The sequence below is a fragment of the Aspergillus welwitschiae genome, assembly GCF_003344945.1.
Source record: "Aspergillus welwitschiae strain CBS 139.54b unplaced genomic scaffold BDQ94scaffold_7, whole genome shotgun sequence".
Taxonomy (NCBI): domain Eukaryota; kingdom Fungi; phylum Ascomycota; class Eurotiomycetes; order Eurotiales; family Aspergillaceae; genus Aspergillus; species Aspergillus welwitschiae.
Window position 1 is genome coordinate 819,049 of NW_020798701.1, and position 19,909 is coordinate 838,957.

At 50.9% G+C, this 19,909-nt stretch overlaps 8 protein-coding genes across 8 annotated transcripts; 5 read left to right on the forward strand and 3 right to left on the reverse strand.

The window, feature by feature from the left end:
• Nucleotides 1-134: 134 nt before the first annotated feature.
• BDQ94DRAFT_122322 (uncharacterized protein) lies at nucleotides 135-2,099 on the forward strand. The gene is made up of 7 exons (XM_026763799.1): nucleotides 135-286; nucleotides 351-718; nucleotides 776-1,037; nucleotides 1,091-1,516; nucleotides 1,570-1,676; nucleotides 1,725-1,824; nucleotides 1,911-2,099. Exons 1-7 carry the CDS (start codon nucleotides 277-279, stop codon nucleotides 2,051-2,053), a joined length of 1,416 nt encoding a protein of 471 aa, XP_026629347.1. The 5' UTR covers nucleotides 135-276; the 3' UTR covers nucleotides 2,054-2,099.
• Nucleotides 2,100-2,832: 733 nt separating this feature from the next.
• BDQ94DRAFT_138897 (uncharacterized protein) lies at nucleotides 2,833-3,241 on the forward strand. The gene has a single exon (XM_026765324.1). It carries the CDS (start codon nucleotides 3,009-3,011, stop codon nucleotides 3,225-3,227), a length of 219 nt encoding a protein of 72 aa, XP_026629348.1. The 5' UTR covers nucleotides 2,833-3,008; the 3' UTR covers nucleotides 3,228-3,241.
• A 145-nt stretch (nucleotides 3,242-3,386) lies between these two features.
• BDQ94DRAFT_122342 (uncharacterized protein) lies at nucleotides 3,387-4,464 on the forward strand. Its single transcript, XM_026763801.1, has one exon. It carries the CDS (start codon nucleotides 3,490-3,492, stop codon nucleotides 4,195-4,197), a length of 708 nt encoding a protein of 235 aa, XP_026629349.1. The 5' UTR covers nucleotides 3,387-3,489; the 3' UTR covers nucleotides 4,198-4,464.
• BDQ94DRAFT_122339 (AATF family protein) lies at nucleotides 4,423-6,553 on the reverse strand. The gene is made up of 3 exons (XM_026763800.1): nucleotides 6,421-6,553; nucleotides 6,250-6,352; nucleotides 4,423-6,163 (listed from the first exon to the last, which is right to left on the reverse strand). Exons 1-3 carry the CDS (start codon nucleotides 6,476-6,478, stop codon nucleotides 4,648-4,650), a joined length of 1,677 nt encoding a protein of 558 aa, XP_026629350.1. The 5' UTR covers nucleotides 6,479-6,553; the 3' UTR covers nucleotides 4,423-4,647.
• Nucleotide 6,554: 1 nt separating this feature from the next.
• BDQ94DRAFT_138901 (Mrp/NBP35 family ATP-binding protein) lies at nucleotides 6,555-7,968 on the forward strand. The gene is made up of 5 exons (XM_026765325.1): nucleotides 6,555-6,681; nucleotides 6,733-6,818; nucleotides 6,876-7,011; nucleotides 7,079-7,198; nucleotides 7,253-7,968. Exons 2-5 carry the CDS (start codon nucleotides 6,762-6,764, stop codon nucleotides 7,915-7,917), a joined length of 978 nt encoding a protein of 325 aa, XP_026629351.1. The 5' UTR covers nucleotides 6,555-6,681; nucleotides 6,733-6,761; the 3' UTR covers nucleotides 7,918-7,968.
• Nucleotides 7,969-11,380, reverse strand: BDQ94DRAFT_138904 (lipase/esterase family protein). Its single transcript, XM_026765326.1, has 4 exons — nucleotides 11,128-11,380; nucleotides 10,536-11,016; nucleotides 10,285-10,426; nucleotides 7,969-10,238 (listed from the first exon to the last, which is right to left on the reverse strand). Exons 1-4 carry the CDS (start codon nucleotides 11,194-11,196, stop codon nucleotides 8,201-8,203), a joined length of 2,730 nt encoding a protein of 909 aa, XP_026629352.1. The 5' UTR covers nucleotides 11,197-11,380; the 3' UTR covers nucleotides 7,969-8,200.
• Nucleotides 11,381-14,164: 2,784 nt separating this feature from the next.
• On the forward strand, nucleotides 14,165-15,508 carry BDQ94DRAFT_138907 (uncharacterized protein). The gene is made up of 3 exons (XM_026765327.1): nucleotides 14,165-14,276; nucleotides 14,324-14,601; nucleotides 14,656-15,508. The coding sequence occupies exons 1-3, from the start codon at nucleotides 14,242-14,244 to the stop codon at nucleotides 15,375-15,377; spliced, it is 1,035 nt and encodes a 344-aa protein (XP_026629353.1). The 5' UTR covers nucleotides 14,165-14,241; the 3' UTR covers nucleotides 15,378-15,508.
• A 2,099-nt stretch (nucleotides 15,509-17,607) lies between these two features.
• On the reverse strand, nucleotides 17,608-19,797 carry BDQ94DRAFT_167947 (uncharacterized protein; the record flags this gene model as incomplete). The annotated part of the gene is made up of 6 exons (XM_026770947.1): nucleotides 17,608-17,629; nucleotides 17,685-18,159; nucleotides 18,216-18,825; nucleotides 18,899-18,964; nucleotides 19,033-19,184; nucleotides 19,236-19,797. 6 exons carry the CDS (start codon nucleotides 19,795-19,797, stop codon nucleotides 17,608-17,610), a joined length of 1,887 nt encoding a protein of 628 aa, XP_026629354.1.
• Between the last annotated feature and the right edge of the window lie 112 nt (nucleotides 19,798-19,909).

The following is a 19,909-nucleotide window of genomic DNA, read 5'->3' on the forward strand; positions in this document are numbered from 1 at the left end:
CTTCGACCGAATATAATCGAAGATGCTAGTATATGAGGACTAATTTGTCGCACATTTAGTCCGTCATCTGAAGTGTTCGTACTCCCTACAGTTCTTCTCCTGGCCTTCGACTGACGCGTCTCATATACAGGCGACACCAATTCCCCAGCTTGCAGCCATTGTCGCCGGGCAGGCGTAGACTGCGAGAGAGGGATAAACGTGCGCTTCCGAAACGGTCTAGACATTCTTGGTAATGATGATACACTATTTCCGGAAAAGCATTTGTGGCCATACTTGATGGGTCCGCGTTGGTAATCCCTTTTTCTCTTTGACGGTCGGCGGTGTCATGCTAATCTTCGAAACTGCTCAAGTGAGGTTCGTTGATGAAACGGTCATCATTAAGCGGCTGTATGAGGTTGTAGAGTCAGAGCACGATGGCTCGACCGAGGAGTCTCGTGGGGTCAATGATGCCTCTGTAACTCCGACCGGGACTGGGCAGTATCAAGCCCTCGAGCAGTATACGCCGCCATTGACGGGTGATAATCCTCCGCTACAGACTCTGTACCATGATGGTCGCTCGTCTGGGTTGGAATTGTTGATGGAAAATGCTTTTCAGCATTCTGACAGAGACCCTGGGAGGGAGTTGCAGACTGGTAGTTTGGTGCAGGAACCAAGGTTCTCGTTTAACGAGAGAGAAGCGACGTTGATGCGTAATTATGTTGAGAATATGGCTTTGTGGGTAGGAGCGGATGATTGGTAGTTTGAATTTCTTGTTCTTGCCGCTGACCCCTCAAAGGCAGACATAACCGACCCTCATCGACACTTTGAAATAGAGGTGCCCGTGAGAGCAATGCAGGATCCGGTTCTGCGATACGCTATCTTCGCTTTCTCTTCTCGTCACGTGGAGCGGCAGAGGAAGGGAAATGAAGCAGAAGCGCTGCAATATCATAACCACTGCCTGCAGCTGCTGATTCCTACATTATCTGGAACAGGAGGTGACTTGACTGATGTTGTTCTCGCTACTGTTGCGATCCTACGCCAACACGAGGAAATGGAGTGTATGCGACCCTAACTGATGCGCCGGAAGAATTCCAAGGCTCACTCAGTATAGATGATGATAACCAGTTCCATCTGACAGGAGCCACGCGTATAATAAACTCTGTCTCATCTTTTGGATCCTCGGGCGGGTTGGGTGAAGCGGCAGCCTGGCTCTGTCTCCGTGAGGACATTCACGTATCGCTGATCTCGCAAAAGCCCTTACGAACAAATCTGGAAAGCTTCCATCATTCCGATATATTCCTGAGAGACGATGACTTCGCATGGGCAGCTCGAATGGTCTTTCTATTAGCCAAAGTATTGAAATGTGCGTTCAATCAGGTGTCTTCGCCAAATTATACTGCGCTGCAGAGTATTGCTCAGGAAGTAGAGGACTGGTATGCCAGGAAGCCGTCCTCATTCCAGCCTCTGCGCGAGCTCCCTCGTGGAAAGGATGCTTCGTGTCGATTTCCAGAGGTCTGGATGTTACTACCGGTGCACGGTGAGTAACCCGACAATTGCCCGAGCGAGACTTATTAATGGTTCACAACTTAGTGGTCGGAACTCAGTACTACCATATTGCCAAGATAGTTCTTGCCTTTTCTTGTTGCCCAAGTCCTCCGCTGGCTTACGAGAGTTTCAGAAATTCGCGAAACATCGAGGTACGTTGACTTGAATTTAGAAAGATAGTTCCTCCTAACTATCTCAAGAAAACAATACGATATCACCTTTTCATGGTGCTTGGACTGGCCAAGTCAAACCCCAAAGCGGAGAATACGCTTTTCACCGCACGGCATAGCCTGGTAGCGTGTAAGTGACATGGCAGTCGAGTCATGTGGCATGGACTAACGCTCGCATCAAACTTTTCCTCTGCTTGAGACTAACATCGGTACTAGGGGGCTGGGTCATTCGGCAAAAAGCGGACCAGCAGGCTGCAGAGATTCTCCTGAAAGAAATGTGGACGAGAACGGGGTGGGATGTGGCTGCATCGATCCAGTCTTTACGAGAGCAATGGGCCGACGAAGAGACCGACAGCTGAACTGACCCGAACATATACCGAAACCCGAGTGCTGTTACTCAATAGTGACAGGGTATCATTCGGCAAAACGGAGCGCTATGCGCTGTGCCACCTATCTCAGGATAGGTCGACTCCAACAGTCCCAGCGCGTCACCAGCTTTGCCCTTGTGCTGAGTCCAGTCAAGTGTGGATCTCGGCCAGGCAGCCGTCGTCCGCATTGCCCCTGTGATGAGTCCGGCCACGCTATGAGACCTGCCAGGTAAATCGATGCAGAAACGTTGGGAGTGCGTCTCTGTGCTGGACTCTCGTTCTCTCTATCAGTTTTAATTCGTCCGGGCATATGCACCGGTGGATTAGCACCATCTGATCAAGTGGCTGAAAGCTTAAAAGAACGATATGACCGCCGGGATATTGCGACACATGCCGATTGGCAGATAATGGCCGTAGATATAACTGGCGCTCAGGACTGCTGGGCTGTAGACGTCACATTGGGCATGACTTCGCTGCACCAACTCATGCGACAACCGATCGATGCAGTTTCGCGGACCAGTGGAACCGAGTCCCAACCTTGAGAATTCACCTGAATCCGATCGGGCACCTCACCATCGGGCCTCATTGTAGCGGTGTAGACAGGACAAAAGTGGCAATGGATCTTGAAATCGCGAACTTAAATGGCATCTCGTGCACGTCGGACGCCCTGCATATGGCCTCGCCTATCACGCTGCGCCATTCCCATGCATGCTGCAGAGACTATCGCACCACGGAGACTGCCGGCTCCCATAGGGTCCAAGTAGAGGCAACATGAAGCCTAGACCGGAACCTCGAGGCACATTCCAATCATTCCAGAAGGAAACTATCGTAGTTGTTAGGAGGAGGATTGTCGGGAGCCCGAAAACATCCATTCCACAGCAACAAGCCAAGCAGAGCCCTAATTCGGGTGGATAACAACGCGTATACTACGTGGAGCCAGGCGGAAATGCAACCATGGAAGCCGGAAATGAGAGCATCGCATCCGCCTCCGTTTTCATCATGGAGGAACGCCTTCAACAACACTAGCTCCTTCCAGTTCCGCCTGATCGGCTGGGGCGAAATCAATAGTCAGAAGGGAGAGGATCCAGGGGAGGCACGTGAAGTCCTGATCATCCATTTGCCCGCCTCGGTTCCGAGTCACGGCTCCGCATATTCACTTTGTTGATGCAACTAGTTCCCTCATACCCCTGAAGGTCATTTGCACATCTCATTTCCCCCCCCCCCCCCCCTCTCCCTTTCCCCATCTTTTTGGCCACTGCTAAAACTACTAAAGAAACTCTAGTCCCGCACCCGGTCCAATGGCCTGTCACTTTCCCCGCATCTTGCAGAGTACTAATGCCATACCCTCTCTCCTGCTGCTGCTGCTGCTGCTGCCGCTGCCAACAATAACATAGCTCTATCTATCTACTTAGCCATTGATCGAATCAATGCCTGACAACAACACTACCTCCTCCCGGCCAGTAAAAGGCCGCCACCCCTTCTCGTCTCTCCGGTCCCTTTTCACCTCTGCCGGCAAACAGGACAAGCCTTTTACTACTCCGACTGGTCTCTCCGAGCATCTACTACCCAACACCACCAACAATACTACTATTACCCACCAACCAGGCTCACCACCACAACCACCATCACAACAACCAGACATATTCGCCTTTGAAATATCCAAACCACCACTACCAAATTCACATCCAGAACCGGAAACACCCTCAGAAAAAGACACCGCCTCTTTCATCTGGGAAGACATCACCCCCCCAGCCGAGTACTACCTAACCGACAAGACAACACCACCGTCACCACCCCCAACTTACACATACTCCCAACAAAAACAACAACCACCACAAGACAAAGAACAGGATTCCACCATGATCGACACCACCACCAGATCAAGCCCCGTCTCCTCCCTCCCAGGTTACAACGACGTCAGCGGCGCCGTCATCGTCGACTACGACGGCTTCCCGCACTTCCTCTCCCCCCAGGAAGAAGAAGAAAGGAAAATGAAACTTCAGCGCGCTGTCCAGGAGAAGATGCTGGGCTTGCCGAGACAGACTAGCTTCGAATGGGAGAGGCCTCTGTCTGGTGGGTCGGCGGCGGGGTGGTTACCGAGGTATACACCTTCGAATAAGGGGGCGCAGCGGTGATGCCTACCTCGATATTGTTTTATTATTTAGTTCAGGGGGTGTATGTTTGTCGATGGTCGTCTGTTGATGGATCGACTTACATACATACATGCCTACCTGCTGCTTTGCGCTTTGCGCTTTGTGCTCGATAGGGTCCCGGGGATTTCCCGTGGATGAGGATATATCCGGGAGGGTATGGATACTCCATAACCTTACCCGATCGCGCTCTAGCGAAGCATTTACGATTTATGAATTATGACCGATACGACAACCGGGAGAGAGAAGCGAGACAGATGTCGGGGAAGTCGAACCAAACTGTGACTTTTGTTGTGTTGTGTTGTTGTGTACCAATCCACATACCATACATAGTAATCAATCCAAGCTATATACACCCACACCTTTTCCCCCAAATGCCAACTCTTAGAACAAATAGCAATCAATACTATACAGCTCCACCAAAGGAACTACACTCTAGCTCCTAAAAAGCCTCAATCCACCCTCCTCCCTATCCTCCTCACTCTCCGCGCCACTCTCCTCATCACCACTCTCCTCCCTCAACAACCCACTCGCCGTCTTGCCCAACAACGACGCAAAGAACTCCTCGCGCGCATGCTTCGTCCAGCTTCCGCGATCCTCCGGCGCCATAAAATTCTGCAACTTCTCATGCACATCGAACCGCATCTTCCGGCCCTTCGACGCCCGCGTATCCACATCCCGCTTGACCTTATCCTTCCGCATCCCCGTAACAGGGTGAATCGCCGCCCCGCCGCGCGTCGGCAGTTGTATGTGCAGAGTATCGAGGCCGTTCGTGATCGCGTCGGAGGAAGCCATGCGCTGCTCGACGAGATCGCGCAGTAGGGATTGGTAGAAGACGGTGTCGTCGTAGATGGGAGTAGTAGCTCCGCCCTCAGTAGTGGTAGTGGTAGTGTCTTGACGGGCGCGCTTAGCAGCGCGGGAATGGTCGCCCGTTTCAGTCGCGATCTGGGCGTCCAGGACGGCGGTGATGGATTGCGCGCCCGAGCCGGACGGGTTGAGGAGCTTGCCGCGCGAGTTTGCGGCCGTCGTGGCGGTCGAGCCGCGGACCTTCGCGGACCATTTGTCGAGGATAGTGCGGCGGTGGGTAATGGCGGCGGATTCAAGATCGGTCATGCGCGTCCAGAGAGTTGCGGTGGGCGTGTCGGTGTCTACGCGCTTGCGCTTCTTTGGTTCCTCTGCGTTGGTGTTGTGGGCGTCGGCGAGCGCAACGCGCAGGTCTTCCAGTGTGGACCAGAGGGCGAGAGCGGCGGATTCGGCGGAGGTGATGGCTTCTTCGGAGTCAGCGTCGGGGGAGGTGGCGGCGAGGGAGAGCTGGTTGATGGCTGTGAGGCCCTTTTGGAGCTTGATTCGGGTGTTGAGGAGGGCGTCGAAGGTCGCGCGCTGTTGCTTCACGGCTTTACCTTTCGCGGCGTCGGCTTTGGCCGCTTGGGAGATGCTCGCGGCGATGGTCTTTTGGTCGGTCGCCATGAGGCGGCGGAGTTCGTCGCGGTCGTTGCTGGGTTTGCGCGCTTTGGAGTCGGAGTCGGATTCTGATTCTTCGTCATCGTCCTCGTCATCCGACTCGTCGTCTTCGTCCTCATCTTCGTCAGATGGCATCTCGTCCTCGTCGAATGATCCCTCGCTGCCTTCAAGGTCGTCAGACTCGTCGGTGTCCATGTCGTCCAGCTCGACCTGCTTCTTTCCCTTCTTTGCGGACTTGGATGGGCGCTCCTCCTCCTCCTCTTCACTCTCCGAAATATCCTCATCATCTTCGTCGCTACCCAGCTCCAGATCTTCATCTTCATCTTCTTCCTCGTCCTCCTCGTCATCATCCTCATCCTCATCCTCATCGCCCGATCGCGCCGCAAACGGATCATCATCACTATCAGCCTCCAACGCCGCGCGGCTCACTTTCGACCCAGCATATTGCTTTCCGAGAGAGATCGGGTCCTGCTTGCGAAGCTTCGCTTTCCTATAATGACACAATGATTAGACAACGCCCTCCATAAACACCACACACCACCCAATAAACAAATCAAGAAATGAAGAAAAACTTACCCAACAGCCTGATAATGCTCCCTCCCCGCATTCTCATCCTTAGCACCGGCACCCTCCTCATCACTATCCTGGTTACCGCGATCAAGATCCTCAGGGTCGTAGTCTAGAAAACAACACAATCAGAACCAGGTCCACCGAACACTAGTATCACCTGAGAATTGGGATAATTACCACGAGGAGTCAAATCCTCCAACTCAGCCATCTGTTCCGCCAGAGATTTCGGAGCCATGGCTGTGATTGTTTTTGTCCGAGGGAAAAAAACAAAGCAGAGTAATGCAAATAACTAAAGCGCAGAAATTCGAAGCCCGCTGACTAGTTTCCTGCAACTTTTTTTTTCTGCCCGAGATTTCGGGATGCGGTGTCGGGATTAGTTTCTCTTTGGGGAAGGGCTGGGCTGGATGGGGATGGTTTTGCCGGCGGTGAAGGTTTATTCTGGCAGTATTAGCTTCCATCATTAATTATAGTAGTTACTTCACTACATACTTGCTATTAATTGATCACATTTGTTCATCATGTTGGGAAAGAGATTGTTCTCCACGTTTCGGAGCTTGCAGCATGAGAATCCTCTGGTACGTTCTCTCTTTCCTATTTCAATGGCATGTTTGGTATTAATCTGGTGAATACAGGGCCTCCCTCGCTCCGGAACGCCGCCGTCTCTCCGAAGTCGTCGCGGTCTCCCCGAGAAGCGCAAGATCCGCGATGTGAAGAAGGTTATTGCTGTGTCTTCGGCGAAGGGTGGTGTTGGGAAGTCGACGATAGCGGGTATGCCCCTATATCAATATATACCTTCATCAATCAAACGAGATACTTATGTTCCTATTAATAACAGTCAACCTCGCTCTCGCCTTCGCCCGCCGCGGCATCCGCACCGGCATCCTCGACACCGACATCTTCGGTCCATCCATTCCCACCCTGCTGAATCTATCCGGCGAGCCTAGATTAGATGATAGTGCGTGCTCCTATCTCCCCTACGCAACACATAACTAACGCCACTGACCAACAGAAAACTGCCTCCTCCCCCTAACCAACTACGGCCTCAAATCCATGTCCATGGGCTACCTCCTCCCCAGCACCCAACCGCCCCCGAACACCGATCCGACCGAACGCCTCCCAATGGACCCGACCCCCATTTCCTGGCGCGGTCTAATGGTCACCAAAGCGATGCACCAACTCCTCCACTCCGTATCCTGGGGTCCACTCGACGTGCTCTTCCTCGACTTGCCCCCGGGCACCGGCGACGTGCAACTCACCATCAACCAGGAAATTATCCTCGATGGGGCAGTGATCGTGACCACGCCGCAGGATATCGCGCTACGGGATGCGGTGCGCGGAATTGGCATGTTCCAGCGCATGGATGTGCCGGTGCTGGGGATGGTGAGGAATATGGCGTTCTTTGCGTGCCCGGAGTGTGGAACGCAGACGAAGATCTTTTCGCAGGGGAGGCATGTGCATGAGGGGGCGGATTGGGGGGTTGAGGCCGAGTGTAGGAGGCTGGGCGTTGGGTTTTTGGGTGATGTGCCGCTGGATGCGAGGGTTTGTGAGGATGCGGACCGCGGGGTGCCGAGTGTGGTTGCTGAGGAGGGGAAGGAGGGCAAGGAGGGGGTGAGGAGGAAGGCGTTTTTGGATGTTGCGGAGCAGGTTGCGAAGAAGGTGGGGATTGAGTGGTAAGTGGATTTGAGTTGGGAGGGATTTTGTATAGTATATATGTAGTATGATTATACCCAAAATGTGTTATGGTTAAATTCAGGTTTATGTGATTGCGGTATGTACAGTCATGCAGGTATTCAAGTTGGTGTATGTCTTTGTAATATGCAAACGAAGGGGTATTTCAAAATAACGAAACGATAGATCAAGGCTAGGTAGAACAGTGACATATACTTGCCATGACGCAATGCAGGAAATGACAGGAGTTCAAGAGGTATATGATCTCCGACAACCACTGACTGCCAACTCAATAAGGCACATACTCCTCGGCTGTCTTGAAGAACTCGCGATCCGGCATGGTCGGACGCGCGTGCTTGTCAACTTCAGCACTGCCATTCACCCCTCCAGAATCACCCTGGACACCTCCAGGTGCAGATTCAGCATCCCCCGCATCTGTTGCCGACTGCGCATCAAACGAGCGATACGCTGAGTCGCCATCATCGCTCATCAGTCCCACCACGCCACCGGCGCGCAGCACAGCACGGGTACTGGCTTCGTCGACTCCTGTGTTGGTGACTGCAAGGGACTTCTCATCGCCGATCGTGCTGCTATCTTCAGGGAGCTCGGAGGTAAATTCGCTGCGAATAGTGCCGGAACCGGCATGGGACAATGGACGTTGGCGCAGTCGTGACCAAGCGCCATCTGATGTGGGGATGGCGCCGGCTTCACGGAAAAGCGTCCTTGTGCTGGCGTTCTCGTCGAGGAGCGTTTTCCCCTCGTATTCGGGTAGTAACATGAGTCGGCTGCTGGACTTACTGAGAGCTGTACCCTGCGGGGGAGAGGTTCCCAGCTGATCAACTGCGTCGGCTGACGTCTTGTGAGAGGCTACGCTCCCTTTCTCTGACTGTGTTGGAACAATGACTATATTTGTAGGATGCGAGGCAAGGGTGGCCGGTTGGGAGGACGGGCGTAAACTCTCGGCTTTCGATCTGTTGGCCTCGTCCATTGACGCTCCGGCGCGCCCGGCATCGACACTCTTTCGTTTGACCTCGCCTCCTTTCAGCTGTTCTTTCGCGATAGATCTTTCATCCTGCTTGCTGGCCAGTCTGCTCCACATGGTCATGGGGTAACTCTTGCGGCCGGTCTTTGAGGGCAAGACGCCAGGAGCATGTCGTCTCGCAGCGAGTGAACTGGGGGGAGGCAGCTCGTCCTTGAACGCTTGGAGCCCGTAGGCCAGTTCCTTGATCCGCTGTCGCTGAACCCGGAGCCTTTCCTTCGCGAATTTCTCGTCCCACTCCTCCTTGGCTGCCAGCCATCCCCGAACAAGCTTGGGATTGAAAGTACCGACTTCGGAGCTGGGAATCTGGAGAACAGGGCATTCAGACGGAGGATCAAGCGGGTAGATATTGCCGCGTTTGTCGACCCGTTGACGGATCATGCGATCTTTGAAGGCCGGTAATGGATCGCCTGCCTTTCCAACCGATGCGACTGCAGTGCCGTTGGCTGTGCCATTAGTAGCGTCTCCTGGGTTATCAGAGTCGCTGGATGACCCGGACCGCTGATCTTCGATGTCCACCTCCTCTTTCTGCGCACATGCCAGAGCCCAGGCCCCGAATTGAGCAATCGCCCGGTACATATACTTCGCTGGACGGGTGAAGCTGAGAGTGGGAGCAACGTGGCAGAGGTCGTCCCAGACTTGAAGCTGCACATGGGTACCGGGGTATTTGCGGAGGATCTCCCGTGATGGATCATGCTCATCGAGAAACTTGTCACTGGGCGGGTATGCCGTCGGGTTGGCGGCCTTATGTGCAATGTAGAACTGCTCGTCTCGTAGCATTTCGCCGCCTCCGCTTTGGATCAGCAGGGGAGGTAGGCCCCCCAATGATGGCTGGAAGACAGGAGAAACAAGAGGATGGGACAAGAGTTCGTTGGTCGTGTACATGTGAATCTGGTCCTTGACCTCCACTGTTTCCCCATCAAGTACCACCTTGACAGTCTCGTGCTCGATGTCGCAGGCACGTTCTGCATCAGCCGCGCTGTTCCTACGGCTCGAATACCCCTTCGCTGCTGTATCTTCGGCCTCGCTGTCATTCGGGATGGCCTTAAGAGCCTCACTCTGGCTGGGTGGGTGTTTTTTGAGGCCTTTCTTGAGCTCACGCAGCTCGTCCGCATTTGGCGGCGGCCATGCAGCGGAGGGTTTATGCCTGAAGCCATAGGGAGGAATATAATCGCCCGGGTTGTCCGCGACAATGCTGGGGAATGAATGCGTGAGGTCCACCCAGGGAGAAATTAAAATAGCACCCGCAGGCAAAGGCAGTCCTTGATCGCGACAAATGACAAGCATTCTACTAGTGTCAGCCGTTCCTCTTCCCACTCAAGCGCTTGACTTACGAGAAGACCATTCCTCCACCGGCCGAGTCACCGGCGAAAATAATCTCTTTCGGATCATGATCCTCCAACAGGTACAGGTATGCAGCCAGCGAGTCTTGTAGACTGCACGGGAACGGAAACTGCGGCGCCAGGCGATATTTAGCTGGTCAGGAATTAGCTTTTACGGTTCATGGGTCGCTCCTAATAATCCAGAACTCACTACACCACGTTAGCACCCCGTACAGATACGAAGATGGTTGAGGCGTCTTACCGTGCAAAAACCCGACCTTTGAGTTTCCTGGCGTGTCGCTGCATCTGATAGCGATGGGTATCCAGACTAGCAAAGAAGTACGCCCCACCGTGGATATACAGCATGATCCGCTTCTGGCTCGGATGATCGCGACTCGTCTGCTTCCGCTCGTTGTAATCATCCTTCATCTCAATCCACTCCCCCTTGAGGTCCTCGGCTGGTCCACGCCATTGCCACCACTCACTCCCTCCAACCCGCGCGATGCCCTTGGGGCCCAACTGCTGGTTGATAGCCTTCGCCGCTGACGAGAGGTATGCCTCCGACACCGTCACGGTTTGCAGCTTCACCCAATGGGGTGCAGGCACTCTCTGGCAGGTAAAGGCCTGTAGATCCTCCACGGGATGCTTGGACGCATAGACGAGGAATTCACGCAGGATGCGGATGGCTTCATCGTAGGTGATGTGGACGTTGGGCTTCTCACGAAGCGACTTGCGATGGACGTACTGGAGACAGAGGATCAGGGTCAATGTCAGAGTCAAGGTTTCATGAACTATGACCCGAGATCAAACGGGATGGGGGATAGAAGATGAAGTGACAGCGGCAGGGCGACCCACATGCGAGATCAGGGTCTGGAGGACGGCCGGAGTGAGGGCCACACTCAAGGCAAAGGTGTTGAGTGGCATTGTGCTAGTCTAGAGGAGGTAAAGATGACCAGGACACATGGCTGGACAAGCCAGGTGAGAATTAAGAAATGAAGGAAAGGAAGGGAACAAAGATAGTCAAAAAATAAAGGATCGAAGATGAAGATTTAGAGTGGAGGACGCGAGCGGGTCACAAGGAATGAAGGGGGAGAAAGGGGGGGAGAAGTGGAACGAGCGTGCATGCAGCGCGAGAGGGAGAGAGCGAGATTAAGAGGGAGATAAAGGAGAGGAAAGGGACAGGAACACGATGCGATTGCCACTTGTCATTGGGCACTGCATCGTCATTGTATTGATAGTAAACGGAGAGAAGTGGAGGCTATCCAAACTCTCCCACAAGTCCCAAGCGATCCCGACCGGTCGGCGGTGATGTCATGGGACCCCGTCCCTGGCAGTTCCAATCAATCAAGTCTCGTTCATCACCGCCACTCACTTTCCTGTCGATGACTTGTTTCTTTTGCCAATCTTTTGCCAACGGATGTGCATCGTTAGCTGCTGCGAAGAGCCACGCGTTGCAGCAGCAAGCCAAGTCTGCACTCGCTCTCAGCCTCAGTCTAGTCATCACCTCCACTGTATAGCCCGCCTACAGTGGCGCTGAGGAGAAATATACTTTATATTAATGAGATGCCCCCCAATGAAGCTTTAATAGAGTCTTGAGTAGTATTATATCATTTGAATTCAAATATGAGAACAGTCTGTGATACACATCTAGAAACAAGCAAAATTAAGCATACCATCATCTTAACAATATATATACACCAGTTAACTCAATGTCCTAATTTAAGAGGATCCACTCTGCAGTCGTGCCAGACGCGGAAGAAAGAAAGCCACTTTCCAGATGGCACCAGTCTAATCTTATCTACTCTTTATAGTTTTGTGGTGTATGAGTGGGACGGCACTAATATTGATTAATATGTGCAAAGCTGAGTGTCTTCCAATTTAGCTTTTCTGTTTCCCGGGTGGTCAACAGCTGACTGTTTCAAGTATTGATACTCTGTCTTGGGGAAATTTCAAGTCACCTAAGTTCTGTAGCTACCAACTAAGTAACTGTAACTTGAATTAGAAGTATCTCAGCAGCATCAGCTCACAAAGCGACTATTCCACCTTTACAACAAGGCTGCCAAAAGAAACAAAGAAGTTGCCAACGGTCCATGCAATAGCCCAGTCATTGAAAATTAATTTTGCAAAGGGTATGCTCAGCAAAACCAGTATCACTATCATAACCAGCAGCATGCGCTGCAGATTGCATTCCCAATAGTTGCGGAACATCAAGCCGCGAAATCGGATCTCACCCGACTCCGGGCAATGCCAATCATCTAATTTCCCCAGAATATCTCTATTGATTTGAGATCAGTACCTTATTCAATCGTCGATTTGGATTGACGGACGGAGAAGACTCTTACTTGTGTCCATGTATCAATCCCTCACTGTTAAGGAGGGAATTGTGTGCAGCAATATCAGCTCGGAAAAAGCACTGAGTAAGTATAGGTCGAAGACTCAGTAACGAAAGCTCACGTTTCGCCTTGGATTTAATCCTCTCTGGGCATTCTGCATTATCCATGCAGCTTCCTACACACTCAATAACACAGTCCACGGTTCCAGTAGAAATGTCATACGGACAAAACCACTCCCGGGGCTTGTAATCCGCAATGACTTGCTCCAGATGTTTCCTTTTGGCAACCAGGTCTTCACTGTGATAAATTCCAACATATTCATTACCTGTTGATTGATTACCCATGGCCAGCTTTTTTCCTGCAATAGAAATCTTTGGTATTCGTCAGAATGATCACCTCAATTTTGATGATTTTAAACCACTTACATCAACGATTTCAACCTTATTCACACAACACCACGGCAAATATTTCGTCCAAGAGCCTCTGTGTGCGTAATATTCCCGGGAAATTGTTTGCCATGCAGTAACCTCATCAGTAAAGTCGGTGATTACCACCGGAACAATCTGGCAACGCTCTTTTTTGCCCCAACAGATAAGTATTACGGGAAAATCTTGCTCAAGCATCGGCTTGAACAAATTCGCCAATTTGCTTTTCCGAATTTCATGGGCGCCAGGTGGGCGGGTGTCTTGCCTTGAGATCTCTCAGTCACTACCTAATTCTGTTTCTCGAGTATCGAACATACCCTCGAGGACGTCGAACCCTGCGCCCCGGAGTCCGGGAAGAATTAGGCGCCGCAATTCTTGCTATAGGAGGGGAATGTTGAGTGCGTCTAGGATCGGTATGCGGAAGTATTTGTTCTTGTGTGATCCTCGGAAGGTGTGCATAGATCCACGATATATTAGTAAATTGGAGGTACCGCTGAGTCAAATCTCGGTTCGCGGCGAGATAATCTGCTGGATTTCTGGGAAAATCATCATCATTATATCTTGGTCGAGTTAATGCTCGAGTAGGCTGGCTGATATCTTGCATTTCGACTGCGAAAGGTGCAGTGGCAGTGAATTGGAATGTCATTGAAAACCTGGTAGAAAATCATTTATTGCGAGAAGATAAGGGCAATATATAAAACAACAATCAGCCCACATCTACTGGAGCAAACAAAAGCCTTGCGGCTCGGGCTCCAAGGCTGTAATGGTGAGAGACGATTGACTACGCCACATTGATATGTTTTGTTACGAATCTAGGTCATTTTGAGATGTACATAAGCCGAGTCAAATATCAGCCTTGCAGCCTTATCTACAGGAGAGCCTTATTGACCAGGCCGGATAAAAATATCGAGAGGATTGGGCAGTAAGATGGGGCTGCGAAGAGATGTGCGCCCAGGGGGAGGTTAGTGTTGGGGAAGGCTTGTCCAACCGTTCTACCCCTCCTCACCCCTGTCGGCGCAAAGCAAAAAGCACTTGGAGCATAAAATTCGCAGCCTTGCCCTCTTCCGAAGTGGGGTGACGCCTGTGATATAAAGCCACGTCATGGCCGGAGATCCGATCGCTGATATGAGGGCAAGCTAATCCTTGATTTAAAGTCATATAAACCCTCTGGATTCTGTCAACAGAACCCACGTTTTGGTCTTCAGTTGACAATGGAGTCACGACCCAATACCTCTCTATACGCAAGGTAAACGCCTCTCATCGTCATGATAGACTTTACTAATGAAGATGAAGGACTTTCAGAGAACCACCAATCCAGGTGATTGTAGGGAGTGCCAAGAGCACTTATTTTGTCCACCCTGGAGCATTATCATGGTGCGATAAGTCAGCACTAAGTGCGCGAATCGACGGGCCATGGAAGCAGAACGGAGCTGATAGTCCAATTGACTGGTCCGACTTTGATGAGCAGACCGTCGAATGCGTCTTGAGCTACCTTTATACGCAAGATTACTACGTCCCTCAGTTGGAACCTGTTCCTGATGATAGTTGCAAAAACGAAGATGACTGCCAAGGTAGGGCGTTTTCGGCTGAAGTTACAGTCGGCGATTTATTGACGTTGTTCATAGCTACTACTGGGATCGAGCCATCTACCCCCGAGTCTGTACCAGATGATCAAGAAACACCTAACAGGCCACTAACTCCCTTGAGTCGGTGTCTCAAGGCTGGCCTACCGGCAGATAATAACCATACTGCTGCAGGCGCTTGCACCTACCGAGCATCTCAGAATCGTAATGACCACCATGGCGCTGAAATCTTGGTCCATGCGAAAGTATATTGCTTCGCACATCGTTATTGTATCCGTGAACTTGAAGACTTCGCACTGCAGCGACTCACAAAGGTTCTTATTATCATCGATGCAGAAACAGAGGCAGTGTTTCCGTATCTCGCAGATGCTATCCGTGTTGTCTACGATTCGACCCCGGGGGCGAGTTTGCAAGATAATCCTGCTCGGAAATTGTTATCTCAGTATGTTGCGTTGAATTACACTAGGTTGGAAAGCGAGAGCTTCGATCAAATCATGGCAGAGGGCGGTGAATTCATGGTTGATTTATCGCACAAGTTGGCCAGGCGGCTCAACATGAGTGGGATAGGTGCCGAGACTCTGGTGGAACAAATTGATGATCTTCACTTACAGATAAATGAGTTGAGTCTCCGTCTTCATGATCAAGAAAGTCAGCTCAATGGTGCTAGGAAAGAATTGATGGAGTGGGACAACTGGAATCGAGGAATTTCCGGAAAGTATAGAAAGGCGAGAAGGAAGGTGACATCTGGGATCGCATCCACTTAATACACCACATCGCTCAGCGGACGGTCTGAAACCGTTCAATTACACTACTTGAAATGAAACTTGACTGGATTTTAGGTTATCGTTATATACTCGGGGACATAAGAATGTACACTCCGCTGCGTCAAGCGAAGGAAATTTAGTGGTTGTATAGCTGTAGACCAAGCTCGTATGAAATCCGACAAGGTTGCCGATAAGGGCCTAGCCTAAATGTTCAGGGAGTAATGGTGACTCCGGAGGTCAATATGTAGCAGCCATGCCTTGACCAAAGCCTGCTGCATCAAAAGGTGGTTAAATGTTTGGTTACCTGGCCTATTTGGCAGTGACCGTGGGTGCAGAGCTCCCGGAAATTAACGCTAAGGGCTGTCTGTACCTTCTGACCGATTTTCTCATGAAAGTATAGCCATTGTGAGCTTACGACAACACCTTTTCCTCCGCACGGATCTAGGTTGACGATATCCTCGTATTTCCTTGGTCCACCCTATATCCCCGCATCTGTCGGGTTGAACCTTATCCATGATCTCAACATGACGACATGACATCAAGCGCATTTGCATTGACTGCTCTGGCTTCCTGAATTCAAGACGTTGAAATATCTCCCTGAATTAACGTCCTAAATCTCACCATGTTTTGAACATGCAACAGGAAGCCGATGTATACCTTGAATCTCATAAACAGGTCCTTAAGTGGACCAAAGAGTTGGAGTTTTTGGGCTATATCCTCCTAGAAATAGTTGGCCCGCATGGCCTCGAAGAAAAAGGATTTCATTGTCACCAGGCCGCTGACCTTCCGGCAATTGTCGATACTCTTGAAGATGCTTGCTTCCAGCCTGGCAGTAGGCTCCGGGGTGTATTAGACCAGCAAGCCTCTAAACACTTCCGAAACCTACTTCTAAGGTCGAAGCAAATACGCAATGTGATGGCTCACCATCTTGGATTGAGTAATGAGAAAATGATGGCCCTGCAAAAAACAACGCAGGAGCTTGAACAGCAATTCCAGTCTGTTATAAGTCAAGCCGCATCAAGATATAACATTCAACAGGTATATATGATCAGAAAACATACTTACTATCAATTCCAATGAACACATTTAATCACAATCATCCCTGTCTGACCAATGTCAGGTCAATTGGTATCCCGACGACACTGAGTTCAGCGGGACAGCAGATCGTCACACTGAAACCATCTCTTTGGGCAGTGAGCCACTCCTGTACCAGCGCGAAAAAATCCTTGGAATTGCAACAGTGCCGTCAAACAGTTCGAAAAAGAAGAAGCGAAAGCAAAAGGCGACAGAAGAAAGCCGGGCGGCCCATTGGATAGCTTTCGAGGCGTCCTTGAGACGTAAGACTAGTAGAATGCAGGAAGAACAAACACGGATAATGGAGGCTAAAGCTCGAAAGCTTCAAAAATTGGAGCAGAAGTGCCATCAAAGGCGGCAGGTGAGAACGAACCAAATCAATCGCATTCTGCGTATGATGGAAGATGAAGAGAGAGATCGAAAGGTTCAACTCAGGAAAATCCTTGGCGAACAATTTGGAGCCAATGTTAGCACGGATGCACTTTTTATTCTTATTCTCCTAGCCTTGAGCTCTCCGTTCTGGCTTTTTGGATTGGCAATCCGCAAACTTGGGGTACAAATCGTGAGGTAAGGCTGATGAGAGATTCATACCTTTGAAAGCGAGGCTTTTGGAATGAGAACATGTTCCTTATAAAATTTACTAAACCTATCAAACCACAAGTTTGAGCCGTTTGATTCCGTTTACCTTCCACCAAGTTCTACCCTGTGTTGTAAGAATTCTGAGACCGCAAACGACACGGTGACCTGACGCCTTGTGACCGGAACTAGCTTGCTTCAATGTGATATACTGCAGACAGCGCGCACGCCACTAGAAAGTAACAACCATGTTCGTGGACGAACATCAGACTAACCAACCGAGAAACTGTGACCTAAAATGGTGTGGCATGAGTAAAGGCTGGTGTGAAGGCAGCTTGGCCGGTGTGGCGGTAGCGCCTCCCTTTATAATGTCGACCATTTGTAGTTCAGAAACTATCCTATATTTGTAATCTACCGGTGGATAGATTTGTCGATAAATCAAGGTTTATACATCTAACAGAGAAGGCCGTGCTAATAAGTACAATTCCCCAGCTTCTGAAGATTGAAATACATGAACGTCTCCCTAACAGCATTCCACACCATCCCACATCACCTATCCCCAGGTGGTACTTCCCCCTATCTAGGACACGCAGGTGCATTTACTATACCGCAAGTTAGCTGGAATCCTCTCCCTCTGTATGGATAGCATCTACTTACCCCTTCTTACACTTCTTCTTCTTGCAAGACGAAGAGGAGGAGGAGGAATCCTTGGTCTCCTCCGAAGACTTGGTAGTAGTTTTAGTAGCCGTCTTTGTGCTCTTGGTCGTGGTAGAAGTCTTAGTAGAGGTGGTGGTTTCCTTGGTCTTAGTGGAAGTCGAAGTGGTGGTCGTGGTATCCTTGGTCGAGGTGTCCTTGGTGCTCGTATCGTGCGAATCAGGGGTAGCCGTCGATGTGGTCTTGGTACTGGTGATGGTCGCGGTATCCTTGGCGGACGACGAGCTGGACTTCGTCGTTGCGCTAGCGGTGTCCTTCGGCTTGCCGCTAGTGGACTTGGTGGTCTGCGCTGCCTCGGCAGATCCAGAGCTGTGCTTGCTCTTGGTTGTAGTCTCGGCTTTGGTGGAAGTGCTCGTTGCGGGCGTGATCGTCGCCTTCTGCGAAGACGATGTCACTGTAGACTTGACCGTGTGCGAAGCTAAAACATGTCAGCATTGAGCTATAAAATCATCTTCTGATATCGGAGGAACTCACCCGTCTCAGAGGCTGTGGTTGCGCCCGCAGTTTGGCTCGGCGTGGCCTTGCTGGAAGCAGAATGGGACTTCACTGCCGAAGAGGATGGGGTGGCAGTGGGTGTGCAGACAGCCGCCGACGAGGCACCGCGCTTGGCAAAGGCAGTACCATCAGTTGCACTCCAGTCCAGCAACTGGTTTTCGTCCCATTTCCATGACGCAGTCGGGTACTTCGCATTAAACGCATCCAGCGCTTTGCCATAGCTGTTCTTGACCCCGGCAGCATCCGCCGTGCTAGTGACTTGTGCCGAAACCGAGGAGATACGGGACGAGACTGCGTTTGCTTGCTCAGTCATGAATTTATTCATCCAACTCTTATACGCGGTTGCCCATCCGTCCTTAGGCTTTGGGAGGTTTGAGTTGCAGGTATCTTGGTTCATGAGAGTGTCAATGCCAAGGAAAGCTTTGAACATCCGGGTGTTGGTGTCCTTGAAGTAGGTAGCAACGCTGTTGTCGCGGAGCATTGAAACAACGACTGCCAGTGTGTTCATGATGCTCAGTGCACTGCTCTGGCGGGCATCCCCAGTGCCTTCTACCGCAGCCATGCCGCTCAATGCTGTAGTCCCAAACATCTGTCCCATTGAGTCAGCAATCACTGGTCTGGTGGGGCAAGAGAGGAATAGCAAAGGTGCATATTAAGCTTACCGGCGCCTTGTAAGAGTTGAGACGACTGTCCATGGCCACCAGCTCCGGGTATGTTTCCCCAGGCAACTGTCAATACAGATTAGCATCATTAGCCTCAATTTATTGAGGGAACTGATCTTTAGATGGATACTCACGTAACTGTAGAGCTTCTGGAGCCGGGGTTTATTCACTCCTTGTTTGTTCTTGAAGGTTGTATCGATTGTGAGGAACCATTCTTTGAAACTGTCGCAGAAATTGTACTCTTCGATAATATCCGCCAGGAAGGCGTCTAGGATTTGGAGCTCGTCTGGAGATAATCAGCAAATGCATGGACTCTACAATCATGGGTCCCACTCACAAACATGATCCACGTTAATGTGAGGCATCTCCTGGTTATTCTTGTTGATTTGTGCGCCCAAGTCGAGGTAGTTTTGCAGAGAGTCCGTCTCAACATCGTCCCAGTACCCAGCCGTCGTTTTCGGGACGTCAGCTGCATTGGCGATTGTCGTAAAAGTGACTGCAGCTTCACAGGAATCCAATTTGGGAATAAAATAACCAAGGAAGCTATAACCGCTGGCCTTGGTTTGCCCACTTTGGATATTCTTTGAACGAAAGTATTTGGGTTTGTAGATTGTCTGCCCCAGATCGCATTTACCCAACTTCTCGGTTTTGGTATGATCGCGGCGATCAAAGTAGTTCAGACCCCGCCGTCTGGTCGATGAGGTAGTGTCATCCTCGTTTTGTTCAATATCATCTTCAGTGAGAGTGGTAGGGAGGGTGTAACGCCAACAGGAAGCCTCAGCGCTCGCACTCGCACTGGCAGCTACCGCCGACGACGATGCCTGTCCGCGTGGAATAACAGAGGCCGTGGTTAGGTTAACCAAAAGGAATAAAAGAGCGACAGCTTTTGAACCAGCCATGGTGAGAAATAAGTTAAATGATTGTATAAGAGTTGGTTGTGTGATGGGGAAACAAAATGCGAGGAGCGACCACCAGGTATTTATTCTTCTCTGAAGACATTATGTTCCACTG